The sequence below is a fragment of the Rhinoraja longicauda genome, chromosome 9, assembly GCF_053455715.1.
Source record: "Rhinoraja longicauda isolate Sanriku21f chromosome 9, sRhiLon1.1, whole genome shotgun sequence".
Lineage (NCBI taxonomy): Eukaryota > Metazoa > Chordata > Chondrichthyes > Rajiformes > Arhynchobatidae > Rhinoraja > Rhinoraja longicauda.
In genome coordinates, this window is record NC_135961.1 from 37485849 (window position 1) to 37500016 (window position 14168).

The 14168-nt window shown below is 39.2% G+C and overlaps 1 protein-coding gene across 3 annotated transcripts in view; it reads right to left on the minus strand.

The window, feature by feature from the left end:
• Positions 1-2817: 2817 nt before the first annotated feature.
• The window catches only part of unc93a (unc-93 homolog A), a 34468-nt gene continuing 23117 nt past the window's right edge, over positions 2818-14168 (minus strand). For 2 of the 3 annotated variants that reach the window (XM_078405181.1, XM_078405180.1), the window contains exons 7-8: positions 13302-13433; positions 9344-9859 (exon numbers count right to left, since the gene is read on the minus strand). In XM_078405181.1, the coding sequence (XP_078261307.1) occupies positions 9510-9859; positions 13302-13433 (482 nt within the window). In that variant the 3' untranslated portion in view covers positions 9344-9509. Of the gene's footprint in view, positions 8616-9343; positions 9860-13301; positions 13434-14168 lie in introns of those variants that run through there. The other variant, XM_078405183.1, reaches the window with a different exon arrangement.

Genomic DNA, 14168 nt, shown 5'->3' on the forward strand with positions numbered 1-14168 from the left:
ATTCACAACTCTCTGGGTGAAAAAGTTCCTTCTCATCTCAGTTTTAAATGGCCCCCCCTTTATTCTAAGGCTGTGGCACCTGGTTCTGGACTCCCAACATTGGGAACATTTTTCCTGCATCTAACAAAAATGAATCTTCCAAACGCTGTCTCTTGATTAATTGGTCTTTATTAAGGAGCACAATTCAAAAGAGTAATTCATAACTTTTCGTTCTTATCAACTGTTTCTTCTTCAAACAATACAGTAAAGATCGTGTTACCGATCTGTTTCTTCTTCAAACAATACAGTAAAGGTCAAGTTAATGTGTGGTTGTGGCTGGCGTGAATGTGAGTGTGGTCCTTGTGAGTGTCTTCCTTGTGAGTGTGACTGGCTTGAGTGTGGCTGACGTGAGTGTGACTGGCGCAGTTGTAAAAAACTATTCTCTCCCTACTCCGAGACTAAACTGACCCACAATCTCTGTGGCTATGCTAGCCTCCTCAGATGTAGACACTCCCTATTATGTATCAATTCACACCCACAAGCATGCAAAAAAGACAGAAACTAGAAATATTTAACATAGCCATAATACAATGACAGTAACTAAATTAAGCGTAAATGGCTCCTGCAAAGAACCTGAGGGGAAAGTTTTTCCACACAGAAGGTGGTGGGCGCATGAAACGAGGAACCCAGTCCATCTCACAGACTGGACTTACCACCATTGACTCCATCTACACTTCCAGCTGCCTGGGAAAAGCAACCAACATAATCAAAGTTTGAAGAAGGGTCAGGAAGCATGCAGGTACAGCAGGCAGTGAAGAAAGCCAATGGAATGTTGGCCTTCATAACAAGAGGAGTTGAGTATAGGAGCAAAGAAGTCCTTCTGCAGTTGTACAGGGCCCTAATGAGACCGCACCTGGAGTACTGTGTGCAGTTTTGGTCTCCAAATTTGAGGAAGGATATTCTTGCTATTGAGGGAGTGCAGCGTAAGTTTACTAGGTTAATTCCCGGAATGGCGGGACTGTCATATTTTGAAAGACTGGAGCGACTAGGCTTGTATACACTGGAATTTAGAAGGATGAGAGGGGATCTTATCGAAACGTATGATTATTAAGGGGTCGGACACGTTAGAGGCAGGAAACATGTTCCCAATGTTGGGGGAGTCCAGAACAAGGGGCCACAGTTTAAGAATAAGGGGTAGGCCATTTAGAACGGAGATGAGGAAAAACTTTTTCAGTAAGAGAGTTGTGAATCTGGAACTCTCTGCCTCAGTAGGCAGTGGAGGCCAATTCTCTGAATGCATTCGAGAGAGCTAGATAGAGTTCTTAAGGATAGCGGAGTCGGGGTATGGGGAGAAGGCAGGAACGGGGTACTGATTGAGAATGATCAGCCATGATCACATTGAATGGCGGTGCTGGCTCGAAGGGCCGAATGGCCTACTCCTGCACCTATTGTCTATGACCCGAAACCTCATATTCACAATGTAGAAACAAGGAACTGCTGATGCTGGTTTATACCAAAGATAGACACAAAGAGCTGGAGTTACTCAGTGGGTCAGTGAGAGGGTTGCCAACTATCTCACTGCCAAATACGGGACAAGGTGACATCACCGCCCTGCGCCCCACGTGACCTCACCCAGCCAGCGGCCACATGCTCCCGCTCCACCAATGGTGGCCACCCAGCCGGGAGGTGGGTGGCAACGCAACCTCCGTTAGGAGCCTCCAGAAATCGCAACAAATGTAGTAATAATCAGCGAGGTCTTAAAATCCTGGGTTTAAATGTCCAGGTTTGGGCTAGAGATGAGTGGGGAGGGGAGAGGAGGGGGGGAAGAGAGGGGAGGGGAGGGGGTTCGGGCGCTGCGTGAATGTGGGAGGGGTTTGGTCGCAGCTTGGTCTAATTAGTCTGACCTTTAACTACTCGGCGGCGGCTCCGGGACTGAGCGGTGAAGGAGACGCCCGTGGCTGAGAGCGGCAGCAGCATCGGTGATGCTGAGCGGGAGCTGAAGGCTCATCGGCAACGGCAGCGATGGAGACGACCGGGGTTTACAGCGGCAGCAGGAGCAGCGGCGGCCATGATGGAGACGCCCAGGGTTTAGAGTGGCAGCAGGAGCAGCGGCAGCCATGATGGAGCCGCCCTGGGTTTAGAGCGGCAGTGGGAGCAGCGATGGCGGTGTGATGGCTCAGCGGAGCTGGAGAGCGGAGCGGCCGCCATGATGGAGGCGCCCGGGGTTTAGAGCGGAAGGAGAAGCAGCGGCGGCTGGGCGATGGATCAGCAGGGCTCTGGGGTCTAGCAGTGAAGGAGATGCCCGTGGTTTGGAGCGGTGGCAGCAGTGATGGCGGGGGCTCCGGGGCGGAGCGGTGGCCATGATGGGGACGCTCGTGGTTTGGAGCAGCGGCAGCAGCGGTGAGGGCGGGGCGGGGCAGGGACTCTGGGGCGGAGCGGCGGCCATGATGGAGACTCCCGTGGTTTAGAGCGGCGGCGGTGACGCTCCCCCCACATGGGCCGTGGAACCAAACGGGCGTCTGGCGGTAAGTGGGAGCTGAACGAAAATGATGACCCTCCCCCCAACTGCGCACGCACAATCACCCGTCGGCCATCTTACGTAAGTGTAGGCGCTGGTCTGGTGGCCATCCTACGTGAGGACTGGCCCCAACTGCGCATGCGCTGGTTTTTAAAAACTTTAAAATGTGAATAACTTAAAAAATATAACACCAATTTCAATAAAACTACCATTTTTACCATTAAAGTGACGACGGTGATTAAGGTGGGCCTAAAAATGTCATGCTATCTTGTACAGTTTATTTATTTATTTTTTTTATTTTTGAAAAGCATATGTACAGATAGAAATAAAAGACAAATTTGTTACAAAGTTCTTACATAGCTTCAATTTTAAAAATTTTAAAGAGAGAAAATAAAAATAAAGAAAAAAACCTATAAACTATTGGGAAGAGAGAATTTAAAAAAAAAGGTATAACTATAAAAATTAAAGGGGGTAGATCCGGGAGACAATAACCACAGTTGTACATCCAACCCTAAACTCAAGTTTCAACTTTTAATTTTAAATTTTTATTTTAGTCCTGTGTCAAACCCATTTACTTTTCTAAAAATTCAATAAATGGAGACCATATTTAAAAAAATAAATCAGGTTTGTCAATTAAGGCAAATCTTATTTTTTCCAAATGCAAGGTCTCTGTCATTTCTGTAATCCACATTTAATTGTGGGGGTTATTCCAAAATTTAAGTATTAATTTTTTCGCAGTTATTAAACTGTAATCAAGAAAATGTACCTGTAAAATTTGTAATATGTTCTGATAATCCAAATATTATTAATTTTGGATCCATATCCAATTGCTTGTCGATAACTTTAGAAACTATTTAAAAAATATCCAACCAGAAATTTTGCTTTTTTATGCAAGTTACAAAAATATGAGTTAAATTAGCTTCTTGAAATTGACATTTATCACAAATTGGAGAGATACTAGGAAAAATCCTATTTAATTTAGTCTTCGAATAATGTAGTCTATGTATTATTTTAAATTGTATTAAGGAATGTCTAGTATTTAATGAACATTGGTGTATATGTTGTAAACTTTCATCCCATATATCTTGCATTATGAGTTGGTTCAATTCGTCCTCCCATGCTCGTCTATATGATTCTGATGACGGAATGTCAGTATCTAGGAGAGTATTATAAATAAAGGATATTAATTTATTTGAATTATAATGTCGATTCAGGCATACATCTAGAGTTTCTGGACCTCTAGATCTATATTCTTGCATGTGTAGTTTTACATAATCTCTAAGTTGTAAATATCTAAAATTATTATTAGCATGTAATCCGTACTGCTGTTGCAAATCCTGAAAAGAAAGAAAAGTTCCCTTATGATAAAGATCTCCCACCGTTTTAATTCCATAACTTTTCCATTGAGCAAATCCTCTATCTAAGACAGACGGTTTAAAAGAAGGGTTATTCGCAATAGGGAGGAAAGAGGATAATTTACTCAATTTTAAAGTAAGTTTTAATTGTTTCCAGGTACGGATAACACTCTGTATAATCGGATTACCTCCATATGTTTTTTTATTTAAATTTATTGGAGCTAAGAGGATCGCACCAATATCAAATGGTAAACAATCCTCTTTCTCCATCTTTAACCAATCCGGTTGTTGATCAGTGTCATCCAACCAGAAGGTTATATTTTTAATAATAACCGCCCAATAATAAAATAAGAAGTTAGGTAAGGCAATTCCTCCATTAGTTTTAGACTTACATAGATGTCTTTTATTTATTCTATGAGTCTTGTAGTCCCAAATAAAATTAGTAATAATTGAATCGATTTTAAAAAAAAACTTTTTTGGAAGATAGATCGGAATTGCTTGAAATAAGTATAGTAGCTGAAGAAGAAAGATCATCTTTATAGCATTACTACGACCAACTAATGATATAGGGAGTGTTTTCCAAAATTGGATATTTCTGTGTAATTTAGTAAGTAAAGGAGGAAAATTTAATTTAAATAAAGTATATTTCCTAGTCACGTAAATTCCAAGATATTTAAACTTTTCATAGGCAATTTTAAAAGGAGATTGTTGAAGTATGGCCGGATTTTGTTCCATTATTGGCATAATTTCACTTTTGTACCAGTTAATTCTATAACCTGAAAATGAACCAAATTGAGTTATGAGATTTAATAAATTCGGAATGCTAATTTCAGGATTTGTAATGTATATTAATACATCATCCGCGTATAAAGAAATTTTATTGGTTGTATGTTTAGTGTTATAACCGTGAATGTCTGGATTTGATCTAATACTCCAAAGACGTACAGGTATGTAGGTTAATTGGCTGGGTAAATGTAAAAATGTAAAAATTGTAAAAATTGTAAAAAATGTAAAAATTGTCCCTAGTGGGTGTAGGATAGTGTTAATGTACGGGGATCACTGGGCGGCACGGACTTGGTGGGCCGAAAAGGCCTGTTTCCGGCTGTATATATATGATATGATATGATATGATACTCTCAGCCAGTGGTTCTATAACGAGGGCAAATAGAAGCGGAGATAGTGGGCATCCTTGTCTACAACCCCTAAATAAATGAAATTTGGATGACAGCATTTGATTAGTTAATATTCTAGCTGTTGGGGATGTATATAAAAGTTTCACCCATGAACAAAAAATCTCACCTAATTGAAATTTTTCCATCACTGAGAAAAGATAGGGCCAATCTACTTGATCAAATGCTTTTTCAGCATCTAGCGAAATGATTGCCAAATCTTCGTTTAATATTCTATTTGAATATATTATATTGAACAAGCGTCTCAAATTGAAAAATGAATATCGTTTAGATATAAAGCCTGATTGGTCGGGGTGTATCAATTTATCCATAACTAAACTGAATCTATGAGCTAAGATTTTCGCTAATATCTTCTGATCGGTATTTAAAAGAGCTATCGCTCTGTACGAACCAGGGTCTTCAGAATCCTTATCTTTTTTAGGAATAAGTATTATTGTTGATTCAATCAGAGTTTGTGGTAATCTCTGTTGTTTAAAGACATAACTATATACAGTTTGCAAACGTGAAGAGATCAAATCACTAAATTTTTTATAAAATTCATTATTTAAGCCATCAGGGCCAGGAGTCTTCCCATTTTTCATGGATTTAATGGTCTCCAACGTCTTTCTTAGTTATTTCTGCGCCCAATAAGTTTCTGTCACTCTCATTCAAACCAGGGAGGTTACATTCCTGCAAAAAGTTTTGCATCTGCGCAGAGCTATCTGTTATTTTTGATGAATATAATGTCTGATAAAATTGCAAAAATCTCTGATTAATGTCCTTGTGTGGCGGATCAGGCCACTCCTCGGGTCAGCCCCCTCGTTACGTGACGGACAGGTGAAAGGGGTTAAAAGCCAGACCAAGGGAAGGCGTGGATCATCCCTAGGAGAACTACGCTGTGGGCACCAGCTCACAGCCTAATAAAGAATCTAACTAAACACTGCCTGGCGTCTTGCCTTTTCTCTGGCCTCCGCCAGGCCACTACACTTGGGTAGTTTAAGCAAATCTCCGTTATCTGATCTAATTTTATGAATTGTAGAGTCATCTTCTAATTTACGTAGTTGACGTGCTAACAATTTCTGTGGTTTATCTCCAAATTCAAAATGTTTTTGTTTAGTATATTGAAAAAGCCTTAAAATGTGAGCTGAAAGTATATAATATAACCTATATTTGAGAGCAGCGATTTTATTATGTATTTCAATAGAGGGAGCAATCGCATTTGTTATGTCTAACTGTTTTATCTGTCTTTCTAGCTCATGTTGTTCAACCCGCTTCTTCTTGTTTTGAGACGCTTGAAAGGCAATAATACATCCTCTCACAAACGCTTTAAATGTTTCCCAAAGCAGGGACGCAGGTGTTTCAGGAAAGTCATTTGCGTAAAAAAAGGTCTCAATTTGCAATTTAAGATAGTCATAACATGCTGTTTCATTTAAAATTTGAGGATTAAATCTCCAATTGGTCTGTTTCCCCATTACTCCTTGGAGTTTTACCCTAAATGTTAAAGAGGCATGATCGGATATAATAATATTATGATATTTTGAATTATACGTATAAGGAATAAGTTTGGAGTCCACCAAGAAATAGTCAATTCTTGAGTAAGTTTTATGCACTGGTGAATAAAATGAATACTCTCGGCCTGAGGGGTTTTCAATTCTCCAAACATCTTTTATATCTGCACTATTTATATAAGAGTTTAATAATTCAGACGACTTGGATTTTGTTTTCCTTTGAGTTGACGATCTATCCAAGTAAGGATCTAGTGTACAATTTAAATCTCCTCCAATTATCAAGTTATATTGTCCAAATTCTGGAATGGTATTAAATATATATATTTTAAATAACGGATTATCAAAATTTGGTGCGTAGACATTCACCAATATCAATTTTGTGGAGTATAGTTCTCCCACTAATATAACATATCTACCTTCAATGTCAACTATAGATGAGGTATGTATAAATGGTATACCCTTACGAATTAAAATGGCAACACCTCTTGATTTAAAGGGAAATGATGAGTGAAATAATTTATCAATCCATTTACCTTTCAGTCTGTTATGTGCTATGTTTTTGAGATGGGTTTCCTGAAGGAACATTATATCAGCATCAATAGATTTTAAATGTGAAAGTACTTTACCTCTTTTAATTGGTTCGTTAATGCCCTTGACATTCCAACTACAAAATGTAATACTTTTACCCCCTGTTTTCATAGTAGTATCTTGCATCTTAACCGATAAATAATCTATAATAAAGCAAATGGCCTGGCACCCGAACTACAACATTTTTCTTGAATGAAGGGTGGATGATCTTTTGTACTACGTGGAATGTCTCCCGGAAATATCTCCCAAAAGTATATAAATTCTGAGTAATAACATTATAATAAAAATTGAATCTAAAAAAAAAATCAATATATAGGTTAAAAGAGTGCAGGAAAAAAAAAGAAACAACTAAAACTACAACTACAACTACAACTACAATTAGTGCTGTTAGTGACAGCCACCCTAAGGTGGCAAAAAATCTAAGGACTTCCGTGAGATGTAAAAAATATATAATACTAGCTCCGATTTTTAACGAAACTGTTGTTTTTTTAAATATAAAAGAGAGGTAAACGGGGCAGGCCCGAAACTAATTAGTCTATAATAAGCCGATTTTTCTGTCTAAGGTATATTAATTAAGTTTTCGGAATAAAGTTTACATAAATCAAATATTACTAGTACTTCTTATTAGTAATGATTAATAATAATATATATTTTTTTTGATTAATAGTAATTAGTCACGATTAATATTCGTATAGTATGTACACTAAGCTTAAATCTTTAGATTGTAATATCTTAAAGTCCAATCAGTTGTCTGCCAATTAGTAAAGCCGTGAAGTGATATCCAACCCTTCAGCGACCTTTCAATCTCCCGAGTGAATTCCAATGCTTTGTTGTGGTCAGTAAAAAAGGATTCTGTTTGATTGTAGGTAACTCGGAGCTTTGCTGGATAGAACATACCAAATCTGAGCGATGGGATCTTCCTAAGAATAGATCTTGACTCATTGAACAGTGCTCTTTTCTTGACCACCTCAGCAGGATAATCTCTGAAGATGCGAATCTCATCGCCTTGAAATGATAAAGTTCTGTCGCTAGCAATTCTCGACAGCATATCTTCTAAAACGTGAAGGTAATGCACCTTCAGTATCAAATGTCTTGGAGGGGCATTAACGCCTGGACGTGCTCTCAGTGCTCTGTGAGCTCGATCCAGCAAGGGCTTTGAATCCATTTTCAAAACTTCTTGTAAAAGCTCAGCAGTAAAGTCACGGAGGTTTTTAGCTTTCTCTTTGCCTTCTTTGACTCCAAGAATTCTTAAATTTTGTCGTTTAGAATGACCCTCTAGGTCAGTACATTTTTCAGTTAATTTCATTAATAGATCAGATAAACGCTGAGTCTCCGTCAATACTGCTTTTGTTGTTTCAGCACTTGTCTCGGCTAAAGCTTCCAACTCACATATAGCCTCGTCATGTTGTTGTATTGACGCAGTGATGTGTTTCACCTTACCGGTAAAGTCGGAGTCCAACTTTTAAAGCTTGGAGATTACTTCCTTGTACGGTTTTGACTGAAGTTCGGTCACAAACAAACAAACAAACAAGCGAGAGTTTTAGTATATAGACTGCTGGCGCCACGCTGAAAGCCTTCAATAAATCAGTAGGAGGGGGGTTGCGCGAGCTCTTCTCACATGGGCATTTTGACGTCACACGCTGAAGGCCATGGAAAAAACGGCTGGAATTTTTAAATTTTATACTAAAACCTCTGTAACTTAAAAAATATACGACCGAATCAAATAAAAATATCATTTTCCACCAGCGTTCAGCGTGGTGATTAAGGCAGTGCAAAAATCGTGGCGCTACGGTTCACCGTTTTTGCCAAAATCAGCCGAAATAACTGAGAGAAAAAAAGTTTTGACTTTTGAACCTCTGTAACTTAAAAAATATACGACCGAATTAAATAAAAATATCATTTTCGGCAAGCGTCCAGCGTGGTGATTAAGGCGGTGCAAAAATTGTGGCGCTACGGTTCACCGTTTTGCAGAAATCAGCCGAAATCACTGTTACAAACATACATACAAATCTGAGATTTAGTAGTATTAAAAATAAAATCACTGTTACAAACATACATACAAATCTGAGTTTTAGTAGTATTAAAATATATATAGATTATAGATAGATAGAAGATAGATAGATAGATAGATAGATAGAAGAAGATAGATAGATAGATAGATAGATAGATAGATAGATAGATAGATAGATAGATAGATAGATAGATAGATAGATAGATAGATAGATAGATAGATAGATAGATAGATAGATAGATAGATAGATAGATGGATACATATATTTACAATTAGTAATTTACAAAAAGCAATCCATTTAAAATCATATGCTAGATTTTAAGAAATGCTGATATTTGGTTATTAGTGGAAACCTCTGGAAAAATAAATGAAAATTTGCCATCAAAACTTTGTCTCAGAAATGATAGCTTGTGTTTCTGTGCCACTTTCACAAACTTTCTCATCATCAGTTTCAGTTTCCTTTTTTTCTTCAATTTTTTCCTTTTCAATTTTAATCTTTTGATTGAATATTTGTGAAGCAGGTTCCTGCCTCACTTTTGAGTATTCAAGGTATTCCACAACACCATATAAAATCATGCCTGTTAACAAGACTATCAACAAGATAATCAACTTGATCTTTATACATAAAAAGTTTGCATAAGCAAATGCTATAACAAATCCCACAGATTCCCACAACCGATAGTTGGCAAATGCTGCTTCTTTGTGTTCCACAAATAAAACTCCATAGAGGGCTTGAAGAAAAGAAACAAAATTATTAACATTACTCAAATTCATTCTTATCTTCAAGATCATCAGTGTTTCAATTTATTTTCTACTTGATTTATCCCCAGGCCAGTCACATGCATAACATCTCAATCAGGTTGAAAGGTGATCCAATATAGAACATACATTAAAATGATTTATGATCCAATTCATGTTTGAATGTGTTGAGATCATTTTTGAAATCATTTAAATAATTTGTATTAAAATTATGGCAAGAAAAGAAGGCAGATTATTATCTGAATGGTGTCGGATTAGGAAAAGTGGAGGTGCAATGAGACCTGGGTGTCCTGGTACATCAGTCACTGAAAGTAGCATGCAGGTCCAGCAGGCAGTGAAGAAAGCAAATGGCATGTTGGCCTTCATAACGAGAGGATTTAGGTATAGGAACAAGGAGGTCCTACTGCACTTGTACAGGGCCCTGGTGAGACCACACCGGAGTATTGTGTGCACTTTTGGTCTCCTAATTTGAGGAAAGACATTTTTGCTATTGAGGGAGTGCAGCGTAGGTTCACCAGGTTAATTCCCGGGATGGCGGGACTGACATATGAAAGAATGGATCGACTGGGCTTATGTTCACTGGAATTTAGAAGGATGAAAGGGGATCTCATAGAAACATATAAAATTCTTAAGGGAATGGACAGGCTAGATCAAGGAAAAATGCTGGCTCAAAGAGCCGAATGGCCTCCTCCTGCACCTATTTTCTATGTTTCTAATCTAACTTTGATTATGTCAGGAGTCAGGTTAGAGCCCATGGGATCTAGGACAAGTTGGCAAATTGGATCCAAAATTGCCTTGGTAGTTTGAGGCAGTGTTATGGTGGAGGGTTATTATTGTGATTGTAAACCTATTCCAGTACACCATATTGATCCATGCTGGGACCATTATTTCTGTAACATTTAACAATTTGGATATGAATGAAGGAAGTATGGCATAAAATTGCTGTGATTTTGATATAGTAGTTGTGGACTACAGGCTGATATTGATCAGTTGGAAATGGGAGATGGAATTTAATCCCGGTGAGTGTCAGATGATGCACTTTGGGAGGACAATTTAGGGTGAGACATATATCATGAATGGTAGAGCCTTCGGGAGTCTTGAGAAATAGAGGAACATGAGTGTGGAAGTTGAAATATCACCGAATGTTGCAGAATAGTTAGATAAGATGGTGGATAAGGCACATGGGATACTTGTCTTCATTAGCCATGGGGCACAGCAAACAAGAACAGGGAGGTTATGTATGGTACAATTATATAAAATATTGGTTCAGCTAGTCCCATTTGACTGCATTTGGTCCATATCTTTCTAAACCTATCCTATCCATGTACTTGTCTAAATGTCTTTTAAATGTTTCCATTGTATCCACCTCCACAGCTTCTCATGAAAGTTTGTTGCACATATGCACTAACCTCTATGTCTCTCAGGTTTCTTTTAAATCGTTCACCTATCACCTTAAACTTATGCCAAGTTCTGGACTGCCTGATTCTGGGAAAAAGACTGACCACTCATCTTATCTATGCCTCCTATCATTTTGTATATCTGTACAAGGTCACCCCTCAGCCACTAACACTGCAAGGAAAATAGTTCCAGCCTCCCATTATAACTTAACCCCTTGAGTCCTGTTAACATCCTGGCAAATCTTTTCTACACCATTTCCAGCTTAACTCCAGTGAGAGCTTGCTGCCTGAATACAGAATTAGCTTAATGGAAGGAAGCGTGAATGGTGGTAAATAGACACAAAGTGCTGGAGTAACTCAGCGGGTCAGGCAGCATCGCTGGAGAAAAAGGATAGGTGACATTTTGGGTCGGGACCCTTCATCAGACCCAAAAAGGCAACCATCCTGCTACCTGATTCGCTGAACTAATCCAGCTCTTTGTGTCTATGGTATAAACCAGCATCTGAAGTTCTATGATTCTACGATGGTGGTGGATGGTTGTTTTTAAGAACCGGAGGCCTGCAACTACTGTTGTACTGTAGGGACATAGGGATTGGTTGGAAGAGTTCGAACTCTCGGATTGGCTAGCGATGTCACGGGGCATGCCAGCGCGGGAGGGACAAGCAGTCTAGTGTTGAACTCCGTCTGATGAAGACGTTTTGTTGGTTGTCTACAGTTTTGAGTGTTGCGATTGTCACGGAGTTTGCCCATGCAATAAACTCCGTCTGCAACACACATCCGCTTCCAGACTTGCCACAGTACCTCAAGGACTGGTGCTGGGCCCATTGTTGTTTAGTTTATTGTCACATGTACCGAGGTTCTGTAAAAAGCTTTTGTTGTGTGCTAACCAGTCAGCAGAAAGACAATACATGATTACAATCGATCCATTTACAATGTATAGATACATGATAAGGGGTTAACATTTAGTGCAAGGTAAAGCTAGCAAAGTCCGATCAAGGATAGTTCGAGAGTTACCAAAGAGGTAGATAGTAGTTCAGCACTGCTCTCTGGTTGTGGTAGGATGATTCAGTTGCTCGATAACAGCTGGTAAGAAACTGTCCCTGAATCTGGTGGTGTGTGTTTTCACACTTCTATACCTTTTGCCTGATGGGAGAGGGGGGGTGAAGAGGAAGTGGCCAGGGTGCGACTCATCCTTGATTATACTGCTGACCTTGCTGAGGCAACGTGACGTAGAAATGAAGTCAATAGAAGGGAGGTTGATTTGTGTGATGGTCTGGGCTGCATCCACAATTTACTGCAATTTCTTGCCGTCTTGGATGGAGCTGTTCCCTAACCAAGCTGTGATGCATCCTGATAAAATGCTATCTATGGCGCATCTGTATGGTGTTTATCAACATATATAAGTTTGGAGATGACAATAAAGTAGATGGTATCTAATGCAATGAAGATGGTTATCAAAAATTACAAGAGATCTTGATCAGTTTAGCAATTTCTCTCCTGATTTTATACACCTCTATAAGATCACTCCTCAGTCTCCTGCGCTACAAGGATTAAAGTCCTCGCCAATCCAACCTCTCCTTATATAGCTCAGGCCTCGAGTTGTGGCACATTCTCGTAAATCTTCTCTGCACATCTTCCAGCTTAATAACACATTTTCTATAACAGGGTGTCTAAAAGTGAACACAATACTACAAATGCAGCTTCACCGACATCTTTCACAATAGTGAAGTATCCGGATGAGTACTTCAATTGCCAAGGCATAGAACTAAGTGCTGACTAATGGGATTAGTGTAGATGAATGCATAAAAAGGATACGGTAGGCCAAAGGGCTTGTTTCTGTGTCTTATGTTTTAGAGACCACAAAATAACAATGCTGAATAGTCTTGTACCAAATATTCTGACCTTAACTTCATCTTACATAGGGTGATGCACAGTTCTTATTGAATATTTATCTTGCTATTGAATATTTAATTTCCATTTTGACTGTCACATTGTCACTAATTATTTGTCATCTTACCGTTTGTCTGCGTCTGCCAAACAGCATCAGCCATTCCCCACAGAATAGGAAACACAAAAAATACTGGTAATTGATCTGGATGTGGTTTCCATAAAAACATTGAAATTATTGATGCCAAATTAACAAGGGTTGCTGTAACAAGAAGCAGATTAGTGATTTAAGATTATTGTATAGAAATATACAGTGGATAAAAAACATAGAAAATAGGTGCAGGAGGAGGCCATTCAGCCCTTTTGAGCCAGCACTGCCATTCATTGTGATTATGGCTGATCATCCACAATCAGTAACCTGTGCCTACCTTCTCCCCATACCCCTTTTCCCCATCTCCCATAACCCCTAGAGTTCTATCTAACTCTCATCCAGTGAATTGGCCTCCACAGCCTTCTGTGGCAGAGAATTCCATAAATTCACAACTCTCTGGGTGAATTTTTTTTTTCTTCCTCACCTCAGTTTTAAATGGCCTCCCCTTTATTATTAGACTGTGGCCCCTGGTTCTGGACTCCCCCAACATTCGGAACATTTTTCCTGCATCTAACTTGACCAGTCCTTTCATGATTTTATACATTTCTATACGTTCTCTCTTGCTATCCACTTTGCTGCTGTAACACTGTAAATTTCCCCGGTGTGGGACGAATAAAGGAATATATAATTATTATTATATTAAGATCCCCTCTCATCCTAAATTCCAGTGAATTCAAGCCCTGTGCAGGAGCCATTTGTGTTTATTAGCTATTTGAGATACAAACAATCTCCCAGATGTTCCAGTGGCCAGAGATCCTCGGGGGTGACGGAGGAACTGAAGGAAATTTACATTCGGCAGGAAATGGTGTTGGGTAGACTGATCGGACTGAAGCCTGATAAATCCCC